This window comes from Ammospiza nelsoni, chromosome Z (assembly GCF_027579445.1).
Source record: "Ammospiza nelsoni isolate bAmmNel1 chromosome Z, bAmmNel1.pri, whole genome shotgun sequence".
In the NCBI taxonomy this organism is placed as follows: Eukaryota; Metazoa; Chordata; class Aves; order Passeriformes; family Passerellidae; genus Ammospiza; species Ammospiza nelsoni.
Window position 1 is genome coordinate 48757416 of NC_080669.1, and position 27574 is coordinate 48784989.

The window sequence follows — 27574 nt, forward strand, 5'->3', positions numbered from 1 at the left end:
CACTGAAGGGGACAGCAGCATGTGTCAGTGAAGGAAGAAGCTCTGCTTTGCTTACCTGCGTAATGATAATCAGCCAAGGGATGGCCTTGAGCTGTTGCAGGCCACCCAGAGAGCAACATCTCCAGAGCCTCCTGCAAGATGCAAGGGGAAAAGACTTTAGGCGCCCCACCACATCCAAAATGAGCCAAAAATCACAGATGCTGCCTTTCAGCTACTTTGTCTCTTCAGACATTCAAGCAACTGAATGCCATGTAGGTGAAAGCCTGGGATTTGATCCCAGTGCCTAGTTTTTGCTGCCCAGCCCTTTGATGCTGGTGCCCAAGAGTGGCATTTTGCTCCCCAAGCGAATGATTTTGCAGCTCCTGCAGCCAGAATGGCCTCAGCTGAGTGAGGCTTCTGGCAATTTCCTCTCCAAATGTCTTAGAGCAGCCAGACCTGCAGGCGATTTCCAAGGCAGCAGGCTGCAGGAGCTTGCGCCGCCGCCTGCAGGAGGGAGATTCTCCCTGCTGGAGCCGTTTGGGCTCAGCCCTGACGCAGCTGGAAGAGACACAGCAGGCAGCACGTGCTCTGCTCCCTGTCAAGACCCTTCATCAAGGAGCAGGCAGGAAAGGCTGTCCCAGTGGCCGGGCCTTGTGCATTCACTGTGGCCTCTTCTGTGCGCCCACAGAGCCGCTTCTTACCGGAAGGCTGCCGCCTGCCTGGTGCAGGCAGTGCAGGGCGCGCTCCAGGTCAGCTGCTGGCCCGGGAATGCCACGGGAGCTGGCCATGTCCAGCAGTTGTCTTACTGCAAGCACAACAAAAAGGCAGCCAAAGTCAGCCTTGAGGCCAGCAAGAGCAAAGGTTGCCATGCAAGGCGGAAGGAAAGGCCAGGAGCTAAAGGCAGCAGCTTGGAGAGCATGAAAAGGAGAGCAAAGACAGGGCCAGCTGAAGCAAGGGCCCCCGCAGTGCTGGCTCTCCCTTCAGAGCAGCTCCTGTAAGAAGAAGTGGAGGCCAATCTCCTCTCTTGCAGTGGCAAATGGGCCTGACCAATTTGGAGAGCAAGATGCTTGCTCTTTTTCCTGCTCTGCTGCACAAGCGGAGCATTCTCCTTGCCTCTAACACTTGTAGATGGGAAGATGGGCGAGACAGGGAGAGAAGCGCAGCCTGCAAAAAGCTGCCTTTCTATGCAAAAGGAGACTTTGAAAGATCCAAGTATGTCAGGGGTGGAAGAAAAGCTTGAAGAGAAGCGACCTCTGTCAGGTTTTTCCATGTCAGAGTCATCTTCTCCCCAGGCCTTCCAGACCAGAGTTGCAGGCTCTTCATCCTCACTTGGTGCTCTGCTCTGCAGCTGTGGGAGCTCAGCCTGAAAGTCGCTGCCAACATTGATGTGCCTAAAGGAAGAAGGAGGTGGAGGTAAGAAAGGCAAGTGCTGGAGAGAGCCTTCCTGTGGATGCACAGGCTTGAAGCAATCCCACACTGACTCTGAAAGAGCAGCTCTCCTCCTGCCCATGCCTCCAGTTTGCTGTCCTTTCACCCTGGGGCAAAACTCACGGCTGATTGTTGCCTCTTGCTTTCCTTTTCATTGTGCCTCTCCTTTCCACCTGAAAAAGATCCAAACAATGCTCCAGTTAGAAATCGTTCCGCCAAGGATGTGTCAGTAGCCTTCCTTCTCGACCTCATCCTTGCAAGCCCTGAGCTCCTCTGTCCCAGCTCCTTTCTTGTTGCTGTCATTGCCGTGGTTTTGAGGTGCAATTGCCTAGGCAGGAGCCTCTAGCAGTCAGCAGCTTCCTCAGGAGGGGAAGCAGAAGGCCATGCACTACTGTCTTCAGTCCTGGGGCCAGTGGGAAGAGGCAAGAGAATGGGCTGCAAGATGTGCCAGTGCAGGCTTAGGGTGGATAGAAGGAAAAAGGCTCTTCACCCAGAGGGTGCTTGGCCACTGCAACAGGCTCTCCAGGGAAGGGGTGCCAGCAGCAAGGCTGACTGAGCTCCAAAAGTGTTTGGACAGCGCTCTTGGGCACAGGGTGTGATTGTTGAGGCTGCCCCGGACAGGCCCTGGAGTTGGGCTCAGTGATCTTTGTGAATCCCTTCCAAGCCAGAAAATTCTCTGGTACTGTGATTGTGCTCTTGAGAAGATGGCATTTCACAGCTGCCCCTGAGCATGAGGTAGAACCAGCCCTACATGCACTGAAAAAAGTATCTACAGGATATGAAAATAGAATGTATCTATCAGAGATGGTACTATGTAAGCACATCAGGATTGCTGATAGCAGATCATTTTTGAAGTTGAACACCTGTGTTTGAGGAGAAGCCCAGTGAAATGCTTCCATGGCCTGAATGAGAGGGATCCCAGAGGAGAAGTGCCATCATTCTGGTTTTTGCAGCTTTGGAGCAGGTGTGAGCTGAGTCAGGGCATAAGGGGATTTGTTGGCACTGAAGCCCTGAACTCGTCAGCCATGAACAATTTGTTTTGGGGTCACCACAAGCTAGGTTTAGAACTGCAATGGGTGCCAAGAACTTTGAAGCAGGTGATGCGTGGAGGAGGATCTGCAACTGCACTGTGACAGCTCTCTACATCCTCTATGGAAAGGTCTGTGTTTGCCCGGGAGGCAACATGATTCCTTCAGAAGCTGCAGCCCGCTTGGACATGGAACCTGGTGTGGGGAAAGTTCAGCACGCAGCCTGTGTGTCGTGGTTGGTGGGAGAGGCAGCTGGAGCCTCCTGCCCTTGTGTTAGTGCTTTGAGGGCAAACGGGGACTTTCTTACCTTTGATGATCCCCAAGTGCTGTGGGGATGCCTGGAGGCAGTCGAGGAGACGAGGATGTGGGTGCAGAGGCCGGGTGTGGCGCTGAATGCAGGAGGTGGCTGGTCAGGGACAGCCCAGGAGCTGATCCTGCAGCCGCTGCTCCAGCGCTGCTCCACCAGCGTTCCAGCAAGGGCCGCAGGAGCAGGAGACAACGACAGTTGCTATGGGCACAGCCCAACATTCCATGTAGAACCCTAGGGGAGCCATGGGACAGAAACAGGCAGGGGCCACCTCTGCCCCTTTTACTTCTGCTGCTGCAGGCTTGCTGTGAGAGCCTTGCCATTTGGCTTTTCTCCTGAGTCGTCTGAGGAGACGGGCAAAAGCAGTGCAGGGACAGCCCTGGCTCTTCTCGGTGCTTCTCTGCAAGGTGTCTGCAGCTGAAGGTGCCCAGGAGCCTGTCTGTGTCCAAGGGCCCAGAACCTCATCTCCTGCCCTGGAGAACCAGCAGGACTCCTCCCACTGGCTCTCCTCCAGCTCTGAGAGGAGCTAGAATTTGCAAGTTGTTCAGCCGAGAGCCAACTCCAAAGCTTCCTCTCAAAGTGGAGGCATTCATGCTGCCCCCTTTCTCAAATCTCCTTTTGCTGCCCAATAATGTCACTTGATGTTTTCCCTCCTTTGGGCCTCTGAGCTGGTCACTCACCTCATCACTCCTTCCTTGAAACTTAGAGAAACAGCATATTTCTCAGGGGAATCGATGGGGACACACTCATTGGTGTTGTCATCTAGTGTTTTTGTAGTTGATATGTAATCCAGAAATTGTATCTCATTCTTCCATCTCCCTTGACGTATGGAGAATATTCATCTTAATAGAGTATGGTATTCCCATAGGAAAGAACATATACAACATTGCCTTTCCACACTAATGGCCTTCATGGTTGTTTTAATACTTAGGTCCCAAATATGGCAAAACTTTTCTAGGTTTACTGCTTTGCTGTGTAATGCTTATCAAATCAAATCTTCCTTCCTTTCCAATCTTGCTTTCTTTTCAGCCTGGATGTTGCCCACACGCCAGAACACTGAGGGGTCACTGTTCTTAAAAATGTGCCTTAAAACAATACTTTGTCAGTTCTTCCAGTCTCATCCTTTATTTGTAGATCTCCTTGGTTGTATAAGGAACAGCCTTTCATGCAGCCCAGAGCTCTGAACTCCAGAAAGAATTAAGTACGTCCATGGGATGAACTGTCTTTTTCCTCTTCTATCCTCTTTGATACAATTGTAACATAGACGTGAAACTCTGTTATTTTCTGCCTGATTAGAAACTGTGGAAATGTATTTCATTTATTGCTAATCAATCCAGAGTAGGATAAAGAAAAATAAACCAAATATGAATTTTTCATTTCTCTGTTAGTGTGCTATATTGTCCCCCCCGCTCCTTCTTTAATATTTTATCCCTGATATGCTTCCAGCTTTGCTGATAGATTGGCCTTGGCCAGATGTGGCTTCATCTTGAAGTCAGTTGGAACTGGCTCCATCAAACATGGGGAAGCATCTGGCAGGCTCTCACGGAAGTCATTCATGCAGTTTCCCACATATAGTGCAGCCAGAGGATTGTCAACCCTTTTCTTTGCCCTAGGGAAGCCATGAGCTCTTTTCCTGAGAGCAAGGGCTATCATAGAAAAACTGTCAGTAGGTTTTTTTGTCAGAAAACTCTTAAACAATAAAAATTATACATTTTGACATTGGCCTGTAATTTGCTAAATTGCTGAGTAAAATCAAAATATTTCCTCAGTGCTGTAGCAGTTGGTGGACTTCCCATGTCACTTTTCCTCACACAATTTACAAGTTACATATTGTTGTTATTATTCCAATAAATAATTGTAAGTTACATGTTTTGTTATTTCAGTTCTTTACAGATATGGAGCCTGGCACCCTCACCAAGCCCATTAGTGCAGTAATTACAATCACATCACTGTTGTGTTATTTAAATATAATTTGGGGGATTTAATGGCGTCATAATATTAAGCTGGGGAGTAAGTGGGGAAAGTTGCAGATTGCTGATACATTAAAATACCTGAGGAACTTGACTGCCACCCCCCTTTCTGTGGGCATGCAAGGGTGCAGCTGACACCAGCTGGGAGACAGAGATCACCAGGGGAGCCATGGTTCCATCCTTCAACAGGCACTCAGGGTTTGCAGGGGTGTTTTTTGGTGTTTTTGTATCCCACTGTCTCCAGTGACAGCTCCTGAGTGTTAATGTTTCTCATGTCATGCAGCATAACACAAAAAAGAGGACAAGGTGGGGGATGACTGGGAATTGGCCATCCAAGGACTTCAAAGTCCTTTACAAACAATTCTTAAGTCCTTAGGAATTGTTTCCTCATTGCATAAAATAAAAATGGTAATATAAGCAACTAAACCAAATTTCCCTGAACACAATGTAATTCAGAGAGATCAGAGCAGGAATCCTTAGTGTTCCAACTCCTCGTCTATATTTTTAAAAAATTTAGCTTGCTGTTGGCTAGAACTATTTTTCACTCCTAGTTCACAGCTAAAAGCTAGTAACAAAATCCAGAAACAGTAACTTTATATGGAAGAAAAAGATATGGACATTTGTAATACTTACAATATTGTTAATTTGAAAGCCATTTTGGATAGTTGTGGGGGGACACAGAACAAGGTGGAGGGATTTACCTACTGGAAGTAGCAATTAGATTTCCTTATACTTTATGTTCATCATATAATATACATAATAAATCTGGGAAGGATTAAAGAATATAGGCTTCTTTCAGCAATAACCAAATTAATTAAAACACTCTCACATACAGTCACATACATTGTTGCTTAAAATAGTGAAGGATGGTAGATGTCTTCAGAAGTGTATAGATAATAGATGTTTTGGCACTAATGTTACAAAGAAGGAGGACCTATTTCAATGGTATATGGAATGGCCCTTGCTTACTCTTTTGTAAATGTGAAAATGTTATTACTAGTGAAAATACCTGGTGAATTCTTCAACTTTAAATGTACAGTAGGACTTCAGTTCTTTTTTTTTTAAATCTGTTAATCCACAGAATCTTGCATAACTCTACAAAATAATTAAACAATTCCTAAATGTTAATTTGTAAGTTAGTACACAAAATAGAACAACTGAAACAGTTCTGTGGTAGGACAAACTTGGACAATGCTGTCACAAAATTCCTGTAGGAAACACTTTTTCAGAAACACTGATGGAATGGATTTTACTGACCTCAATCTTGTAATGTAGCTGGGTAAAAAATATTCAGTTTATTTGCTTATGAATACTTGCAAGCATAAACAACCTCTAGAATTTAAAAGCACAAGTGACCATCTATGGCATATTGGGCAATATACAATTAATCAGTATAAATACAGTGCGTAGAAACATACACACATTTACATACACAGAGAGAAAGAAAGGAAAAAAATGTTTTCACTCAGGCTCAAATTAAACATTGCTCCAGTCTTAAACAAGAGTAAGTATTTATCTATGGCATACAACCTTGGAAAACATATTTTTAACAGACATATTTAAAGATAACTATCTGTGATAGGAGTTTTTAAAAGCAATCACTTATAAAAAGTTTATAAAAGCTGTCAGTCACTAGAAAGCAAGCTGACAAAACTATTTACCTTACAACATATCATACAGACATCTGCAACCTTCAAAGGCAATGGGAATTGTTTTGCTATGTTTTAAAAGGCAAAATTCAGAGTCTCTAAATGTACAGAGTATGGACTGAAAATATGAACAAACAGCAAAAAATTAGAATGAGCTGATGCAGATCTCATCTGTGACATCAAAATTAATCAAGCAACACAAATTATGTACTATCTGTTTCATGGAACATTTTAATATTTATAAAATTCACCAGTACTGTTGTCCCATATGTCAATGTAAAATGTAAGATTACATAAGCCCCACTTTATACAGGACATATTGGAGAAGGGAGAGCTCATGTAGTGCTGTAAAACTGAAGTGGAAATTTATTTAGCAACAGCATTCTGGGAAAAGATGTGCAATGAAAAATGGATTGGTCAGGGAAAGTTGTTACAGTAAATGAGACATGAAATGCTGAAAGGGTTTTTAGGTGTTAGGGTGGATAAGAAAGGGGCCACTATGACTGTGTATTTCTAACATTTTTACTTCACTTTATGCTTCATTGCAAATGCTTGACAGAATCATTACCGAGCTTATCTTTTGGATGGGACATCTAAGTGAAGCTGCATTGCTTTTTAACATTTCCCAGATAGTTACTAAGAGGATGGAGTACTTTTGTTGTATTTTTCACATTAATTTTCATCTGACTTAAATATCAAATATATTATTTTGCTGTCTGCATTTTCTCAGCCTTTCTGTGATGTCTTTTCACAAAATAAGGAAGAATGTTATTTAGTTGCTAAATATTATTCAAATGTTAAGTGCATCTCACAGCATGTGCAAGAAGCAGAAAGCAGAAAGTATACAGCATCCTTAATCTGTTATTATGAATATTGCAAATTAAAGAAGAAATGTTTTACAATGAAATTACCCTTTGGAATAGAAATTCCAATAGTATTCTTGATTCAAAATTCTGTACTTTGTGTTCTGTCGCCTTTGGGTTCCTTATTATTCATATTTTCACTGATTTAAAATATGGATTTTCTTCTATATATAGTTATGGAAATTAAACAGCATAAAATAAATTATTTTGAGTTACAGTCATTAAAAAATATTAACTCTTTTGAGTTAAAGAATAAACTTCTCTATACTTTTTCTGAGATATGTCTAACAGGCTGATGCCATGTTTCAAAGTAAGTTTCTTTCCACCAATCAGATCATGTAGCTTCTGGTGACTTTTTTAAAAAATGAGGCTTAATAAAAGTGGCACCTTATGTATGAAACCAGACACACATATCAAAAGAAAACATAAAAAAAGGGAAAAGAGTTCAGGGCTTTCATGGCAAATGTGACTTGAGAACGAAAATAATAGTTTATTATACCATCTTTTCCTGGCCGCTTATGACTGTTTGGTTGATACTGGTACTCTCCAGATATTGATAATCTAGGACATTAATAATACACTAGTAGATAAAAAAATCAAACCTTACTTTGTGCTAAAAATGCCATGACACTTAACAAAGAAAGTAATTTACCAATTTGTAATACCTGTTTATGGGCTGTACTCCAGCACTTTCAATGGTTTGAGAAGTTTACGGATATTTCAGTCTTCTATTATAGATTCATAAGTCCTTAATTCATAAGTAATTTACTATAAGAGAGATGGAATTTTCTAAGAGAAAAACTTGCTTTGGATTGATTCACAGTATTTTAGTAGTCCACACGTACTTGTAAATGTTTTTTATTCTATGAGAACATAAGCTGGAGCAGAGCACTCTGCATACACTACAGCTATACCTCACAGAAATATAATAGTACCTTATGATATTTGAAATAATTTGGCTACCCAGTTTAATAGATCTGTACTAAGTATATTCTCTATCCATAACTCTTTATCCACATTAATGCTAATAGTATAATCTACTTCATCCTTATGGAAAGAGAGAAACAAGGACATCTTTGGCAAAACATTCCCATTGTCAGTGGCCAGTCTTTTTCATCATGGACCTGCATGTTTCCTCTCCAACACTTCAGATCTCCGTTTACTAAAATGGTGATTCACCATTTTCAGCTTCTAGGTTATTCTGAGTTTTGAATTTTCAAGTATGGGCTAGAACTTGCTGCACATTTGTACCCTAGTATTTCACAGGGAATAGTGATTCCACTTTAGCATGCTTACCAACAGTTCAGCATTAGTGCCATGACCTTAAATGTCAAGCACTTTTGTGAGGTTCTGGATTTCTTTACCTATTCATTCAGATAATTTTAAAGTTTATCACCATATAAAAACATTATTGGTGTCGTTTTTTATTATCTTATCTTGGACATGAAAGGCTGCCTGGTCAATAAAGACAAGGGGTTGGAATGGAGATTAATGGACATCCTTAGCTAATTCTGCATTTTAATGTAAACAGCATCTTTCAAAACTGGAGAAAAAGCATTTCTTAATTTATTTTAAATGGGGGACAAAGGGATGTGACCCTAATAAGAAAATCCTTTCTCATGAATTGCAGGGGTTTTGGCATGCAACCTGAAGAATTTTAAACTTTTGAGCTAATAATGCAGTTTTGCTTTCCTTCTATGTAATGCTTCAGAGACAGGCTTTTTTCCAAAGACAGAAAAGGCATGGAGAGTTTTTCTCCACTTTTGATATGCTTCCAGTGATGCTTGTATCAACCATGAACAAACTAACCTTTGGTAACTTAACATTTTAAGGATTTTAATTAAAACACTGTTGTAAATAACCAGTCAGGGTCACAATAAAACAACTAATCTGGTTCCTGTACTCTGTTTCTCCCCAGCAACTAAATTTAGTCATGTATCTATATACTTTGCTATCTCCCACACCCATTTTTAAAAAACAAATCTGTCCTAATAAAGAACAAAATTGAATGAGTGTTGAAATAATTTCCTCTAGAGATCTGTGATGCTTTAAAGAAACAATACTTTTTGTCTTAAAAGCGTGCACTGAGTTACTGTTACTGAGAGAGCAATTACTGCTTTTTTAACATTAAATAGACTCCTTTTCTAATTGACTTTAAATCTGAGCAGGCACAAGCTTAGCAAACAATTTACATTTCTTCTTCTTCAGAGACAGCCTAATCTGCATGCTGAAATCTGTAATTTTTCATACCCATAATCTGCCCTTTCTGAAAATAGCCTCTGAAATTAGTGAGTGGGTAGGTTTTTTTAGTTCCACCAAAATGCTTTTTCTTTAACGGATCTGATTTACTACCTCTTATGTATGTCAAAGGGCAAATTCAGAGGGACAAGGACAAGTTATTTATTTTAAAAAGTGTATTTTTTTTAATACGAGCCCTTGTGCAATAAATCTCTCAGATTTCAAACTATGATGAGTTTACAGCTGTATGCATGAAGAGCTATCAGAAACTGGAACTCCAGAGCTATTTTCTGTGTCCATTGCCACTGCTTGCTCAATGCCTGCACACATTTAGAGTATGCAAGTAAGAGACAATTGATTTTTCAAAAGTCAACTGTTAAATGAATGTGTGTCAGGGATTTGTTGCAGGCTAAATGCCAGTGCCCCACAAAAATCACTAATTCTCCTCTGCTATAGTTAAGGAGAGGAAGGGGAAAGAAAACACTTCAATGGGATTCATGAGTTGAGGTAAGAATTGGCAAAAAACACTTCAAGGACAAAAAAGGCTCAAAACTTAAGGATATAAAGAAAAATTTATTAACAGAATTAAAAGAAGATAATGAGAACTAAAATAAACTTTTAGAACACCTTTACCCACCCCCAGCCTTTCTTGTTTCCCACTGACAGAGCAGAGAGACAAAACAGGATTTTTAGTCAGTTTGTTACTTCTAAAGATCTTTTCAGTTTGCTTAGGGAGAGAAGTCTCCTTTGCCATGCCATGGGGTCTTTCCTACAGGAGATAGTTTTCTGCGACCATTTCCAACATGGTTCTAATTTTCATGAATTGCAGTCCAGCCTGAAAACCAGCTGAAACAAGAATCCCTCCCATAGGCAAAAACAGTCTTCTCAAAACTGCTTTTTTTCATGGGGTCATTAAGTTCATGGAGTTTTTAAGGATGAGCTGTTCTAGTATAAGAGCAAGAGTCTTCTTTTTTCTATCTCTGGAGATAAGAGTTCTCTCTCTCTCTATGTTCAAGCCTCTCACCAGATCACAGTTTTTCAGCATCCACATGTTCCAGTGTGAGCACCTTTTCTGCATGGGCTCTGGGTGAATTCTGCATCCCCACATGCGCTTCATGAATTACAGGGAAACAGTAAATTATAATTATAACAGTCAAATTATAATCCTCACCATGGTTTCCAGAAGAATCTCAACTCCAAGAGCATCTCCTCTTCCCCCTCCCTCCTTTGCACCACTCTTACAGCTGCCATGTTGTTCTCCTCATGTGTTTTCACCTTTTCCTTTTCTCTGACTCAGGAGAGAATCAGTGTTCATTGGTTCATTTGTTTTCAAGATCTTTCAAGCGGAACAGTTTTTATGGAGTTTTGCAATCCTGAAAGGTTGATCTTGTCCAGGCTCTGCACTGGGGAATCACTCATTGTGCTTCTCGCTGTTGGCCACGTGGTCTTTGCCAACACTGCACAAGATGCACTGGCCGCCGGCTCCACTCATTTTCCCTCCTCATGTGGGGTGCTGAAAGAAAGAAAAAGCTGCCACCGTTTCTGTCCTTTGGTTTGTGATGCAGCAGGTTAGAAGTGGCCAGGCAGGCAAAGTCTATTGCTGGCCGTGACAAGATGACAGCGGCCACGTGTCGGCTTCTGGCTCCAGCCGCAATCAGTCTCAGCCAGGGCCGCTCCTGGCACGGGCCACATGGCTGCTTGCGCTGCCGGGATGGCCTCCGGTGGCATGGTCACTGGAAAAGGGGCTGGTGGGCTCCTCTGGGAAGGCACCCAGCCAGTCCCCTCACCCCTCCTCAAAGGCGAGGGAGGAACAGAGCTTCCTGCGGTTTTGTCTTTTCTAAGTACGTTATCATAGAGGTGTTACCAGCTTTTCTAATTGGCTTAGCAGCATATCTATTCTCAGAGACTGCCAGCAATTGGTTTTGCCAGGCATGGAGGAAGCTTTTAGCAGCTCCTCACAGAAAAAATCACTTCCATGGCTGGCTCCTTCCCTCCTCACAAAAAACAATTTATGCAAAACCCACACAAGGTGCTTTCCTAAACCTTACAGAAAACTCCCATGAGAGAACCAACTACTATAAAGGAGAACAATGTCCATATATATATATATATATATATGCCATCAGATTTTGTTCATAAAAAGAAGACTGTAGAGATTTGTGGAGATTTTTGAAAGCTGTAGTTCCTATGGCTTATCTTATAAAATAGACTTGCCATGTAAGAGAACAGATTCCTTCTGCTTTAGATTATGTGCCTATTACATGTGATAGGACACTGTTTCTGGTTCTGTCATGGCCCTATAAAAAATTCTGAGGAATAAGGTTTGAGCAAAAAAAACCCCAAGAAAAATACTGTTTGCTGTTAAAAAACATAGTTCTACCCAAAGTGAGATATCTGGTTATCTAACTTATGGTTTACTATCATCTCTTCTCCTTCCACTTGTTAAAATTTCTGGAAATCATTACTTTCACTGAATCAAAATCTGACTAATTTTCGTTCAACACTATATCTTTCCTATTTCATGTTTAAATTGTGTATTTATGTAACCTTTTGTCAGCTTCACTTCATGTCTGCCATTACAGCCTTCAGAATAACTACACCACACTTTATTTTTCCAGTAGTTTGATAATCTGTAAAATGAATTTCACCAGGAGATCCTCAGATTTAATAATTTTCTTTTTTTATATCCATGACTTTGCTTCAAACTACATGTGACTCTCTTAAATTTCCCCTTTTGTCTGAAGCTGTTGTGGCACACAGGCAATTGTGCACCATCATGTTGCCTTGGAATACAGGTCTGAGTCAGTTCCGGTGTGAGGGTACATTTCCAATGCTGTTGCTTAGTTAGCAAGGACTAATAATGGAGGTTTCTGGATGGTGAGAAGCCTGTTACTCCACTGCTTTTTGTGGAGCCATTCAATTGTTCATCATCTTTCCATCTGGGACTCCTTGTGGACTGCACTCATTGGAAGGGCTGGCCTTCTGTGTATCATACCAGACTCCTACATTACAGGCCAGAAGGAAACCTGTCGTTAAATCACTGCTTACATTCAGGACACCATTCAGCACTGCAAATGCTACTTCTGCGTTGATGGGGTAATGACTGCAGCAGCAGAGGCACGGATTCATGCCTGATCACAGCTATATCTGTCCTGACACAGCTGTATCAAGACTCTCTGTGCCAGACATGAGACTTCTTGTCCACTAATGGTCACATTCAGAAGGAACATACATCTGTAGAGATGGAATGACAGCAGGTTACGTCAAGCCAAAAACTCATAATTTTTGTGCTTTGTGTGAAGAAACTACTTGCACCTGTGCAACAGAGTCAGGAGAATCCAGTTGTGAAGAATACACTCTGAGCTATTTTACACAAAATCCTAGATTTGTTCTACAAAACTGTATATTGTTGAATTGATATCAAAACACCTTTTGTTTTTAATCTTTTATCCTTTTTTTATTTGTTCAGAACTCCTGATATTTGAGGACTACAGTTTTGAATTATTTTTATTTTTATTGAAATTGAAAGTGAAATTGAAAGTGAAATTGAAAGTGAAATTGAAAGTGAAATTGAAATTGAAAGTGAAAGCAACTATGAGAAAATACAAGATATTAAAAGCAATGCCAAACATAAAATAACCAAGAAAAGCACACAACTATTTACATTCAATTACAAAAGCACAGTTTTAAAATTGAAAGGGTGAGAGACATACTAAAAAGTTATTTCCCAGGATCATTTGGCTGGAAGGGATCATAGTGCAAGTTATACCACTGTCTAGGAAATTCCCACTGATGGGAATGTGTACTTCTTATTGAGTGGTGCAGATGTGAGGAGAGGCTGATGAAGTATAAGAAAAGGTATAAGAAGACAAGCATCTGCAGTATAATACAGAAAGAGAAAACACAGTGGTAGGAGAGACTGAGATCTCACTGACTGAAACAGCTCTTTTATTGCTTTCCTTAGCTTCTGCTCTTCCTCCCACTCTCAAGTTGGTAAAGAGAACATATGCAAGCAGGACAGACTGCCAGTGCTGCTTGGCTTCATTTCAAAGCTGCTTGGAATGCACTCCTCACTCTCAAACAGCATGTGTTTGCTTCGTCACATCTTCCCTCATGGCAGCAACTTACTATTCACTGCACCCACACAGTGGCTTTCATGATAGATTAGCTATCCTCGTAAAGGTAGCATTCGTGGCAGTGTGTGGCTGCATCCACACCTGTCATAACTCTTTAGAAAGGAGGGGAAAATTGCTACTGTTCTAGACAAATAACTAGGTTTTCTTCCAGCAGGAGTAACTTTTGCTACATGATCACATCCTGATGTTTTGGCCAGTGCCAGTGACTGCCAGGCTCTTACATTTACTGCCTGTGGGATGGGGAACAGGCAGACAAGTTCAGTCAGGGGGAAGAATGAAGACACCTTGTTATCATGTGCCTGCACAATCCTTAAACACAGGCAATCCCTGTCATGGGAGAAGGGCTCTACTCCTTACAGGAAAACAGCAACTGGTCCACCGGGTAAAAAAGAGAGGGGAAGGATGATTTGATGATGATTTACTTTTTGTCCCAGAACAGATAGACCACAATTGAACTAAAGGGAATTAGAAGAGCTGCAGCATCTAATGGGCCCACTGAGGACAGCTTTTACTTTTCATATACCTTTGTTTTGAAAACATGACATTGAGAAATGTCATTCTAAGCCAGCAAAAGTGATTCTTTACTGAAGTCAAGACTGGCATGATTTTGTTAATACACAGCATGCCATTACAGCACCTGGGCATCAGTAAAATCAGTTACTTTGAGAAGCAAATACAAGAAGTTAGTTCTCTGCTGTAAACTAAAGTTCAATTCTGATCCTCCTGAGGGGCATGAGGAACAATGTCTGCATTCATAAATTCTTACCTCAGTGTGGGTCCAGGGTGGTGTACAGGGCAGCAACAGCCACAGCAAGAGTGGTGCAGAGCATGAGCATGCATGGCACGAGATCACTTGGCAGTACTAGGCTGGCTTTTGGCAAAATGACTGCAGTCTGGCTGTGCACCACTCACCTGTTCCCTTCTGAAAATCAGCTATTGCCTTGGAAATACTTCTCCTCTCAAAGGGGTGAGGTCTTTACAGAAGAATTCCAAATAGCTTGCTACAACTCTGGAACACAGCAAGAAAATCTAAGTGTAGAACTTCAGAAAGTAGTCAGGCTTCTCATAAGGGCAAGGTGCTCATCAGCTTGTGAGCATTCACTGTTGTCCTTGTTGGGTGACTCCAGGGGCTTGACTTGGTTATGCACTGTCTGCCTCCTGTAAGTAGGCTGAGCTGGTTCTACTCAGAAAAGAGTGCTACTGTAACTTCCGACAGTAGAACTGGCAAAGCTGCCCTACTCCTAGAAAAAGACTAATGCTGCAACTTCAGACTATTAAAACAGGCTTATATTAATTCAACACTCTGTATGCTAGAAACAAAGAGATTTTGATTTAGTCATTGGCACAGTGAAACGGAAATAATTATCTTGTGGACTCAGGGCTTCCTTGATAATAACAAGAGGTGAAATGGAAGTCTGCACGTATAATTCTGCATGCTACTATGATTTCTGACATTTCTCCTATTTTTTTCCATGCATTTTTCTTTTAAATTGATGTAAAAGATTTTAGGAAATAATGTAGCTCATGATCCTCAAGTATTACAATGAAATGCCTGTTTAACACATTTCTGTTCCTTCCCCTAAAGTTAAAATCTTTCCAAAATTTGGAAAGTAAATGTCTTTGCTGTAAAGCCTAGAAAAATGATCTTGCTGCTTCAAATTATTCAATTTGGAGGAGCTACTATTGAATCACTCTTCTTTTATTAGTAGGAGCAACTATTGAATAACTCTTCACTTAAAGTTTTACCTAACAGACTATATGTCTGCCTAAACCTTTGCAAGACATTAGCGGTATTTGCACATTACCTAATCTGAAGTTGTAACTTGTACTATCACAGAGTTCTACTCCTCGTTTCTACTATGTGAGCTCCTAGCAGTCATGCAGTCTTCCATGCCAGTAATTCTGCTCAACGTCTGCAGTCTTAGCTATGTGCTCATGTGGCACATGGACACTCATCCCTGTTTTCTTCTAACCATCATGCTAGCATTTGATGCTGAAAAACTTGCTTCACTTTATGAGAGGAAACAATCTTTGTAAGAGCTAAAAAGATCTTTGTCACAGCTTGGTTTTATTATTGGTCCATTCTCTATAAAACTGTGATCTATTTCGTTGGAGCAGACTACTAATCAAGACAGACCACTTGATGGTCTACTCAGCAGTTGAACATTGTAGACTGAAAAAACTTGATGAATTTTCTTGTCAGCCTATCTGAGCACTCCTCACCACCACCTGAGTTTGGCATAAACATTGCAAATCTCACAAGTCATAGAAAATTTGAGAGAACCAGGATTTAGAGGAATAATATGAAGTCAGTTCCTCACACAAGACTTCATAAACATAAGTATCCAATACAGCTCTCATAGAAGGAGCTTGAACTCCTCTTTCTGAGGAAAAAAAGTAAATTCAGATTGATAGTTTTGTTTGCTAAGAAAGTCTCTGGTTCAGTTATCGAAAAGCAATGAATAAAACCAGTTCCAGAAGACTTGAGAATTTTTTGTTACAAAAGACATTTTTATCTAAAGCAATTCACCCATTCTCTACTAAGAGTTATTTTTCAATAAACTTACTAACATTTCATAAATCAGAATGAAGGATTTCTGAGCTCTTTCTTGCAAAAGAATTAGAAACAGTCTGTCTGTACATCCAGGATTGCCCCATCCCAGGCCAGAATCTGGGATGTTAAATTTTACATGGTTGGTTATTGTCCATCTCTCTATTTTGTTTCCATCTCTCTGCAGGGCCTCTCTGCCCTCAAAGGAGTCAACACCTCCTCACAGTTTAATGTAGCCAGCAAACTGTATTCCTTCAAATCCTGTGTCCAGGTGAATGAATATGTTGAAGAGGACAGAGTCCTGCAGAACCCCACTAGCTGACTGGATGCCAGCCTGATGTTTTTGTAAAATACCTAGTATTCGTTCCAAAGAAAACCTCTCATTGCAGTTTCATAATTGCCTTGGAAGGCATAGGACAGATTATTCCTCTGTGCACAAATTATTATCAGAGAAATGTCACAATGTCAAATGTGCGATTTGAAGCACCAGCAACCATACAGGAAAATGCATTATTTTCATCCAATCTTGCATTCATTCATGCATGCATGCATTCATTCATGTTTAGCTCAAGGAGAAGCAAATACACAGTTATGAGTGCACACAGCATTTGGACTACCAACATATATTGAGCCATGATATATATGGCCATGGGTGAATATGGGAAAACAACATGACTTCATGTGCTGTCACCATAACTGAGATATATGTAAGATTGGAAATAATACTGTGATGTACTTCTGTTGATTGTGCAAAACCTGCCTTGTAAATTTTTAAAAAGTATTTTACACTTCATAACAACCAAGAAGTGGCAAGTGTTTTGCTTAGAAACTATGCTTTTATGATTTGTCCCATTTCCATACCATTTTATGTCTGACAGTATACTTCACAGTACTTCACAAAAAGTGAGAAACGTCTGCATAAATCAGAGCAGACCCTGAAGCAAGTATTGCTTTCCTTACTGATACATGCAAAATCAATGTCGTTTACCTAGAGTACTCCTCCTGACCTGTTGACAGAATGGCCTGATTGTAATGACTGTCAGCACAAAGATCAGAGTAATGATACATGTAGAGCTATTAAAAATCATAGAAGTGCTAACACTAGTGTGCCTCACAGTCTACATTATTATGTAGGGGAAAAAATACACATTTGAATAGCAAAAAAGAACAGGTTTACTGCCATAACCATTTTATTTTGTCTGCCATGCCTCAACTTTTTTTTATTTAAATGAAACTCCAAATAATTTCTCTAGAAAGCATGTAAGGAAATTCAGGATCTGCTGGTTTTGAAAGTGCTGCATCAATGTAGACTGTTTTAGTAGCACTGAATTTCACATATAAACCATAGCTCTGAACTAAAGGTGCTCCTTTGCTTTTATTTGCATCTTTTAGACCAGGTTTTTCAAACTGCACTGTCAGCATTTCTGAGGAAGTATTTAAAAAGTCTTTTGAACTGTTGGAAATGCTTGAATACTTCCAAGAGGCCTTTTTAATGCTTCCCTGCCAGGGAAGCGGGTTTTTGTGACCGTGGTTCAAAGCCAAACCTTCCCTACTATCCTTGTAGAACCTTTGTACAAGTCACCTGAAGCCACCAGCCGGGTTAACTATTTACCATCCCAACAGGAGGCGGACACGAGAGACTAAATGCGCGTTTTACCTAGTAAGGCTTTCTACCTTCGCACGTCCACTTCCCTCCCCAGACCAGCCCAGCTGTCCCGACCCGCCCCGACGGCCGCGGGAGCGGAGGGCTGGGGAGGCCGCACGGACTGCTCGGGGGCCGGACACCCACGCACACACCGCGCCAGGCCGCCCCTGCCCGCCCCCGGTCCGGCTGCCCTTCGGAGAGCCCCGGGCCTCCTTCCCCCGGCTCCCAGACAGCGCTAAACTACCGAAGGCGGGACACAGCCCCATTGCCCTAGAGGAGCAGCCGCGAATACGAGGCCGGCCTGTAACTGCAGGCCCTCTAACCAACAGCTTACGGCCAACCCTCAGCCAGTCCTGGGACCGGCCCTTCTCGCACTCCGCCTCGCCCCTGCCCCGCCCCACTCCGCCCGGCTCCGGTATGAGCTCCGCTCCCGCCCGCCCCGGGAGCCGCCGCTCCGCCTTCATCCCTGTCTCCATTCCAGGGCCATCCCACTCGTAACTTCACTTCCGGGGCTGCCATTTTGGGCGGTCCGTGGCTGGTCGGTGCGGCGGGGCGGGCTCGGCTCGGCCCGGGCCGCGGGGCTGTGACAGGGGCTGTGACAGGGGCTGTGACAGGGGCTGTGGCAGCCGCGGCGGGGACACCGGAGCCGGGCACTGTCGGGACGCCGCCGCAGGGGCAGAGCCGCCGGCCGGGGACCGCAGCGCCCGCCTGTCCCCGCCATGTCGGACTTCGACAGCAACCCCTTCGCCGACCCGGACCTCAACAACCCCTTCAAGGTGAGGGGGCCGTGCGGTTTCCTTGGTGTCCGTCTGCCCCGAGCCTCGGAGTTTCCGCGAGAGGAAGCAAGGAAGGAAAGGGGGAAGGGAAGAAGGAGGGAAGGAAGGAGGGAAGGAAGGGCCCCGTGGCAGCTGCGGGCCGGGGTCTCTGCCCTGAGAGGGCTACGGAGACTCGGAGTGGGGTGGGGACAGGGCGCGGAGGAAAGGCAGCGTTTCACCACTTCAGAGCTCCGTGTTTCCATCCGTACCTAAAATAATACGAGTCGTATTTCAGATGCGTTATTTCGATGGAAAAAAAAGAGAAAAGTTTGGGGGTTTTTTATTTTGACACTAGCTTTGTGCTAGAGGTAATGCTACTTCTATGTTTTTTTTTTTTTATTTCGCCTGGTTGAGCCAAATAGTTAAATTTAATGAATTAGAGAATTTACCCTCTTCTTCTGTAGTTTCTTCCCACTGCCTTTAAGCTTACTTGTTCCCTTACCTTTGTCTGAAGCAATCAGGGTACCAATGGCTGGCATGAATTCTATGCTGCATTTCAAACTGCTTTTTTTTTAATGTGCTTTAAAGCTTTTAGGTTTTGCACTGTTGACTTATCATACAGCTGTAAATTCTTTCTTCACTCACTGGCTTCAGTTGTCAAAATGAGCTGACCTCTCTGGATGCTTTCCCTTCTGTTTTCTTTGTTGTTTGAATCCAGTTCAACTAACTTCTGAAGCTACCTCCGTTGATAATGTTACTGGACTTTTTGCAGGCACTTTAAAGCACACAGATAGTATATGGCGGTGAGTTTAGAGTGTTAGCTGGAATAATTAAGGTTTTTAAAAACTGAGGTGTTATATTTCAAGCCACGCCTACTTATCTCCGAATAGATGCTGGAAGCATAATGTTCCTAACATTTGTTCATTAGTGTTGGTCTGAAAAATTAGTTTCGTTTTTATGGTCACAAAACATAGGCAATAGTATTCATTGGCCTAGAATTCCTTACGCTAAGATGTGTTTTCACTTGTTGTATGCAGTGCAGTGATCTTCCGGGTGAACAGAAGTCCTCGCGTTGAGTCTGCTGCCAGCAATAGTTTGAGCTGGTAGCAGTGTCTGTGAGCACTGTTCTTTTTGGCACCAAACACTGAAAATGTGTCATTCTAGAATGCGTCTTCAGTGACAGAAATACATGATGCTTTTCCTCCTACTTCAATCATTCTTGTAATAGTTAATCAAATAACACCCAGCCAAATCCAGGGCAGTAAGGGATATTAGATGCAAAATAGCTGTCTCTGCAGTGCTCATTAGGGTGTGGAACTGGCCCTGTGTAGTGCTGAGACCTAAACTAGGCACACACCTGAATTATACTTCTACTTTCAAGATACTGTTTAAAGTGCAAAAGTTATTCCAGTTTCTCTGTAGGGAAAGACTTCTGTTGTTACTGATGGGCAGAATCCATTCTCTCTTCTCATCTGCAGTGCATAGTGATAAAAGGACTCTGTAACAGCTTCTCTGTAACTTGAACTCTCTATTTGGACTTCTTCATTTGCAGGAGATGGGTCAGGAAAGCTGTGTACTTTTTCAGAGGCTTTTTTCCCTTCCTTCAGTCTTTGCTAGCCTCCATCACATTCTACTGCCCATAAAAGTTATCTTGCATGCCTTTACTTACCTGTGCATTTTACTTGAAGGAGCAAAAGACCTCATATGTAAGCTAAAGCTTGATGGCCATCTTGTTGTCAGAACAGCTTTGAAATTTGTGGGTACTAGTGCATGTATGTATTTATGTTTATGTGTTTTAAAATACTTTGTGCATAGAACCAGTATTTCCAGATGGACCTTTACAGCCTAAGTCATATTGTCTAAACACTATCGTAATGTACTCATATTTTTGTCTTTGCTGATAATTTTATGTATGATGTTATTAGTTGTTTTCCTTGCTTTTGAAGCTGCTTCCTGTGCTAATGTAAAATCACAAAGTAGTATGGCAGAGAAGGGGTGGTTGGAAGGCATCAGGTGGAACATTGTTGCCAAGGTCTAAAGATAGATCCTTTTTTTTCTTAAACATTTTGGTTTTACTGGATGTCTGTGATCTACGTGGGAGATTTCCTGTAACTGTTCTTATGTTTTTTAATAAAAATATTAGAGCAGAGCTTCTTGTTTGTTGTTGAATCACATAAAAGTGTTCTCTGGAAAGACAAAGGTAAAGCATAAACACCTAATGCTCAGTATTTTGGGCAGTTAATTTACTTTTAGACTTCCAAAAGTATTATCTGCTGGAAAAACTGAAATTAGCTTAGTTGGATTGATCATTAAGCGCTGTGGATTTTGATACAAGTGGCTACTTAACCTTTGTGGTTTTTATTCTTTGTTGCTTTAAAAAAAGCAACAAAATGGACCTGAATCCAGAGTCATATATGCTTTTGAAGTAACAGTTTTCCTCTCTAAATAAATGGGAATAGCATTCTGAATGCTATACCAACAAATCCAAAAGATGGGGTTTTTTTGAAAGTCAGAGGGTGCTGAAATAAACAGAAAAGTGACAGGCTAACATTTACAAGCTTTTGATAGCATTTAAGTTGTACAAAAGAAAATGTATCCATGTACCATACAAATGAAGATATGAGAATCCTTTTATAATACAATGTATCAGCAATATGAAGAAGTACACAGTTGGTATAACCTCTGGTATCATGATTGGAAGCAAGTTAGTAATGAAATCTATTAATTTCGTTTACTAAGAAGCACTAGTCTTAGCTTGTGGGTGTGAATTCACACTTCGTAAAGTTCTCACTTTCAAATGCTGCAGTCCCACAGCACCCAAAGAGGGTGGGCAGAGCAGATGTGGTGATGGTAACTGCATTCAGTGCTAGGCAGATCTACCGAGAGGAGACACATCTGAGCCCAGGTTAGAAAGCCAGGCCGGGGCCAGGACCACATCCAATGAAAGCAGTAAACAGGATCAGCCAACAGTCCTGTGATGATCAGGTAAGGAGTGAGGGTCTGACCACTTAAGAGGAGTTTGGGAATCCTCGAGGTCCTGACAGTGTGTCTTAAATAGGGTAAAGCAGCATGAAATAAATTTTTTATGACAAAACAAAAGCATGTTTGTAATGTAGCTGTCTCCTTGTGTTTTTTCTTTTTTTTTAATGTCATAGGATAGGTGATAGTTGTAGTCTTCTGTCTTGGGAGGTGATACAGTTACAAAGGTTCTGAAATAGCAGTCTCAAAATTCACTGCAAGTATCATTTACTCTGAAACAATGAGCAGTTCATCTACAATAAAAATTGTTGATTCTGTGTTCTTGGTTTGATTTTTTTTTTTTTTTTGTAAACAAACAATCCTACTACTCCGAGAAATCTTTTTAAGTAGAGCTATGAATTTCACAGGCCCTTACATCTTGGCTGACAGCAAAAGGTTTGAAAACTGACTGTTAATTATCCTACCATATGAAACAGTTATTTTTGGTGGCTGTAGAATGAGAACTCTAAAGACTGAGTTGTGTGATAAATTCTGTTGGGTCAGTTCATCTGATCTGTTTAGCTCTGAGCAGATGCATGTATTTGACACCAGAGGAATTATGATAGGCCTGAAAACTAAGATACATTTCTCTTCAAATCTGTATGGTGACCTTCAGGGAAATGCCAAATCACTGTGTGGTAAGAAGATTTTTCTTTTTTCTTCATCTGATTTAGTGTGGGAGGGCACAATCAGAGCAGACCTCAAATGTATGTATTGTTAAGTATTTGAGTAGTTTCTTTCAGTGGGATGAGGGTTCCAGACTGTGAGTTGATACCTTTGAATTGTTAATCCAAAAAGACAGATGTTACATAGTTCTGTCATGACTGACATTCTTGTTTGGTTGGCTGAGGTACTCTGCCATACCCAGAAATGGCGCTGAATTGCTCCCACTGAGGTCACCGGATTACTTGAGTCACTAGAGCTAAGTACAGAAGTAATTCCAGTTATAAGTTGGATATTATGCTTAATCTTGACTCACATGAGCACAGATTTGGTGGGAAATACAACCTAGATGTTTGATACTGAGAGCAGTTGAGCAAATGACTGTCACCTTCTGTGGCAGCAGAATTTACACAGTTTATATTGTTGTTGCTGAGGTGAAACTAAAGTGATAGAAACTTAGAGGAAGAAAGAGAAGTGCTGACTTTTTTATTAAGATTTGGGACCCTTATTACATAAAATGTTTGTGCAGCTTTAGAATGAAGCAGTTTTGTCAATGCCTAAATGCAGAACTGAGTTTTAATTCCTGTATCTGACTATAAAATGTACTGATTTAAGTTGTCTGTCTTAAAGTTAGTTTAGAACATAAAATATAGGCATTTTTTCTGACTTTATTATCTGCTTTCCTTTCATGTCTTCAAAAATTATGAATACCCCAAAATCTTGCATAAATTAATGCTGAACATTGTGGTAGTGGGTTGTCCTTTAGCTGTTCTGCATGGAAGTTGGCTGCCAAGAGTACACTTAACCAGTGCTTTAAGTGCACTGTAATCTGTTAAAAATGTGGAACATTTTAATAGTTATTCAGTATCTTAGAGCTGCATTTTTCCCTCTAGATTTTCACTGAAGTGTTAGCACATACTGCCTAGGGTTACCATTGCAGTGTATACTGAGATTGAATGTTACAAAGAGGAACATACACATATCATAGCTGGGAAAGGAGAATGGTTTGAAAGCAGCTGGGAGATGGGGGTGATATTTTGTTAGGCATTCCTGTACTCTATTGGAAGGTGAGGCTGGTGCAAACTTTAGGACAAATTTGGCCTTCTCAGTCTCTGAAGTTCTTCTAGGTTTCAGAGGTGGGGATCTTGCCTTGCTCAGTTGCTCAGAGCCCTTCACAGCTCTGCTTTCATGTGATGAATGTCACATAGAACAGGCAGCATTTGCTATGATAAACTTGAAAAACTCGGAATTATGAAGGAACTGTTATGTGGCTACTTGGGAATTTTTATTATTGGAAGTTCAGAATTTTTCTACCAAATGTTTATTCCACATGGGTGAATTGCAGTTTCAGAGGCTTAATCTGGCATTCTTATGGGATGGAGAAACACTCCAGAACCTGTTCATGTAAAGTATGATGGATAATTTTCTCTTTGTTCAAGAAATAAAAAAAGTTAGACCAATAGTTTCAGGCATTTTGTATTGCATTTTTGCAACAGAAATTAACACTTAATTTTCTGACCTGGTGGTGTTATTTTAGGGAGTACTTCAGAGAGAGCAGGAAGTACAACTGTTACTGTTACTATAACCTCTTCCCACCCCCAGAATCAAAATCCACAAAACTTCAGGATGAATTCTTACTTAAATCTTACTTTCTAACTGTTTTTTTGGTTCTGGGAAGCTTCCGTGATTTTTATTTGAAATTGTTTTCAATTGCTGATGTGTTGTAAAAGCATTAAAATCTCTATCCAAATCAGTGTTTAGTGTTCATAAATTCCATTTCCTGACCTCTACAATAAAATACCACTTTTATTTCCTTGCTAGACCTTGGGGCTAAACTGAAAAAATGTTCTGTGCAGAAAATGCTTTTGTCTTTTGATGGAAGAGTAGGTATTCCTCAAAGTGAAAAGTTTTTTCAGCAGTATGAATGATGGTTTGGACAGGCTGATTCCTAGTTCACGATATTCCCTTCACTTAAAATCACAACTAACAGTATAAGCTTAGCTGATGCTGTTTTTGAGATTATTACTATATTGTGTATTTTATATAAGTTGTTTACTGGTGGGGGAAAAATTCTGGACCCATGTCCAGTGAAGAGTAATACCAACCATTGTTAGAGATGTATTTACTTCTTCAGTCTTTAATTTGGTAGTGTCTTCCATGTTAGTGAAACTGGTAGCTGATGACTAGTTGTGGTCTCCTAGATGACAGAGGTCTATTCACTTCAATTCTGTTTTTCAGAAGGCTGTAAATGCTCACATAGAATGGATTGTTCTGCTCTGTTTTAAACATCCTTGTTTGTAGTTAATTGTGTTAGTACATCCTCTGTGATAACTGAGAATTCAATTAATTTTATCTATACTTGAGTGATGTGAGCATAATTTGTTACCTTGACACAGAAGATGCTTTTAATAGTTCTATAGGTGCTCTTGCCAGTATGAAATATAAATGTATTGCTTTTTCTGTGTTTGTTTTCTCAGTTTGTGTTATTGTGTGTTGAGGTGGTTTTTATGACTTTCCCATTCTTGGCATAAGAAATAGGTTGCTGCTTGTACCTATCTTGTCAGGATTTAAAAAAGTATGTTAATATTTCATTTTGAGATTGACGGTACTGGAGAGAGACTGCAAGAAGCAGGTAAAAGGAAAGATTTAGATGGAAAATGGCTAAATTAATTAAGTTGTGCTACTTTCTTAAAACTTCGGTCTCCTAACTAATTCAGATCTTGAAAATGTCGTCTGAAATGACTGTGTGACTTAAATGCATCAATAGCTACAATAGCTGGATATGAAAAATAGTCTGTTTTTAATTCTGTTCTGTGATTGCGTGACTAATTGTTAAATAAAAAGATCAGAAGCTCTGGGTTTGAACTGGCAGGAGTTTGGGTGAGATAAGACTGGGTGGAACACGAGATACAGAAAATAAATTATTACAGCATAGATTCACTTACTCTTGTGTAATATTAGTTTTTACTGTTTTTAACCAGTAGAACAAGCATATCATGCAAAATAGAAATTTGACAGCAATCATTTAAAGGCTTAGCTTCTGAGTATGTCATTCTGCACAACATGTATTGGTTGTATTCATTATTCAAACCATGAACAATTTCTAAATTCAGTGGTTTTTTTTATTCTGCATCAGTGAGTATGAGTGCTTCACAGTTTTCATCACTGTGTTTAGATGAGTTGGCATTTGCCCCATTTTTAAAATAAGATGCAATGAGTGTAAGGTAAATCATTCAAAACAATTCTTTGTGTTTTGTGGGATGTAGTATCTAATCTCTTCAGAAATGTTGTAAGTAGTGTTTTGAAAGATGAAGTGTAGCTCCTGTTAGTATCAGTCATTTGATGCACTGTAGGTGTTCAGAACAATTAGAATAGCACCTACACCTGGGCACCCTGACTGTGAAGAGCTGAGGATGGTGGTAGCAGTGAATGAGTTATAGGAGAGATATGAATTTCCAGACTGGTACTTGCCTCCTTCAGCTGTGGCATTCCTGTTTTCCTGTCATGACTGGTTTACTTGAGTCTTTCTGTGTCACAAACTTCAATAGAAGTCTTCACTATGTAATTCAAGTTTTCGGAATGCAGAATTGCAATGCTACTTGCAGTGGCGGAGTTGTGTATTTCTATACAACTGTATTTTCTTCCTTTGCTGAGTAATGAAGCTTTACTTGAATAGAGCTTTTATTGAATGTCCTCTGGGTCATTCAGGTTTTTTTTAGAGCTGCTGCTACTTTAGTAAACAATAGCAATATTTGGCAGAGGTGTAGCAATTGTTAATTCAAAATGACAATTGACTTTTGACAAAGGGCTTCTTGCTCTAATCGCTGTGTGTATTTAAGTGTTGAACTTATTTTTGAGTGCTAAGACTTGCTCTAGTATACCCTGTTGTCTCAGCATATGTTCTCTTTCATTGTTAGTGTTGGAATGTCACAGTAGATGTACAGGGAGATCTGAGGAGTTTTAAACCATGGTCTTCTTGGAAACTTGAAGAAAAAAGGCTTTCTTTCATCAGATATTGATTCTTGTTTGTATGTTTTATTTTCTGAATATAGGTTGCTCTTCTGAATTGACCATTGTTTCATGTTTTTTGGAAATGGTTGCTGTTCAGTGGATGTCTCATGAGTCTGATATTGTAGTTATTCAAATAATTGAATTTACAGTCTGCAGGCTGAGTTGGTTCAGTTATTTGGTTAGCAGTACACTCTTCAAACACAAGTTCAGTGTTGAAATATGCTTTTTAAGTAGCTAATTCAACCTAAAATCCAGAGTACCATTCAAGTCATAGTAATTAGACCTGCCATTTCTCTGTGTGGCTGATGGTTAGCAATCACAAGTTGCATTTGTCTATGCTTGAACATTTTTCTGTGGAAGAGGGAATTATATGAGAGCATTCTTGAAAGGGGTATCACATTGAAAGCATGAACAAAGTGTTTTATGCTCTGCTAATTGACATTAATGTAATTAATGTAATTAATTCCAGTAAAGACTGAAATAAACATACTAGGCCTTACTAGGATGGAGTTAATTTTTTTCATAGCAGTCCCTGTTGTACTGTGCTTCAGATTTGTGACCAAAACAGTGCTAGGAAGGCACTGATGTGCTTGCACATTGCTGTGCAGTCCTTGCGCAGCACCAAGACCATCTTTGTTTCACACTCTTGCTTCCTCTCAGGGAGTAGACCAGGCAAGAAGCTGGGAGGGGCACAGGCGGAACTGTTGACCCCAGCTGACCAGAGGGACCTAGCATGCTGCATAACATCGTGCTTGGCGGCAAGGCTGGCAGTGGTGGTAGTAAGTGGTGGAGCTGCTCCAAGCAGCCATTGCTCAGAAGCTGAATGGACATGGTGGGAGGTGGTGAGCAATTGCCTTTGCTTGACTTGAGGGGTTTTGTTGCCTTTTTTTTTTTTTTTTTTTGCCTCTACTTTCCCCTCTCCCCTCCCACCTTTAAACTGTCTGTTTTCTTAACAGCCACAAGTTGTATTTGCTTTTTCCTTTCTGGTTCTCTCCCATATCCCACTGCCCAATGTAGAATTCAAATGTTTTATTTAAGTATTTGCATATTTTTATGTACTTTTCTGTTCCACATTTCAAGTAATTTCTGGTTGAATTTTGACAGGAAGCGTACTCATGGCACCATGTTTACCCTCTTTTTTGTGGTTCATCTGTTTGGTCTTCTCTGATCACCATTTTAGCAAATAAAATAGTAACAATTAATTAGTTTACCAGTTTATGTAAGACCTGATGATAGTCATTAGTTGTAACAATGTATTTGAGTCTAGCATGGCAACTATGGAAGGCTTGTGAGGGAGACTCACCAGCGTGGCTGTTTTAAAGCAGCTAATTAA

General features: G+C 40.8%; 1 protein-coding gene across 1 annotated transcript in view; it reads left to right on the forward strand.

The window, feature by feature from the left end:
- The first annotated feature begins 18377 nt into the window (after nucleotides 1-18377).
- Nucleotides 18378-27574, forward strand: part of SCAMP1 (secretory carrier membrane protein 1) — a 41293-nt gene continuing 32096 nt past the window's right edge. Inside the window, exon 1 of the mRNA XM_059492345.1 lies at nucleotides 18378-18570. Coding sequence (XP_059348328.1) covers nucleotides 18514-18570 — 57 coding nt within the window. The 5' untranslated portion in view covers nucleotides 18378-18513. The remainder of the gene's footprint in view (nucleotides 18571-27574) is intronic.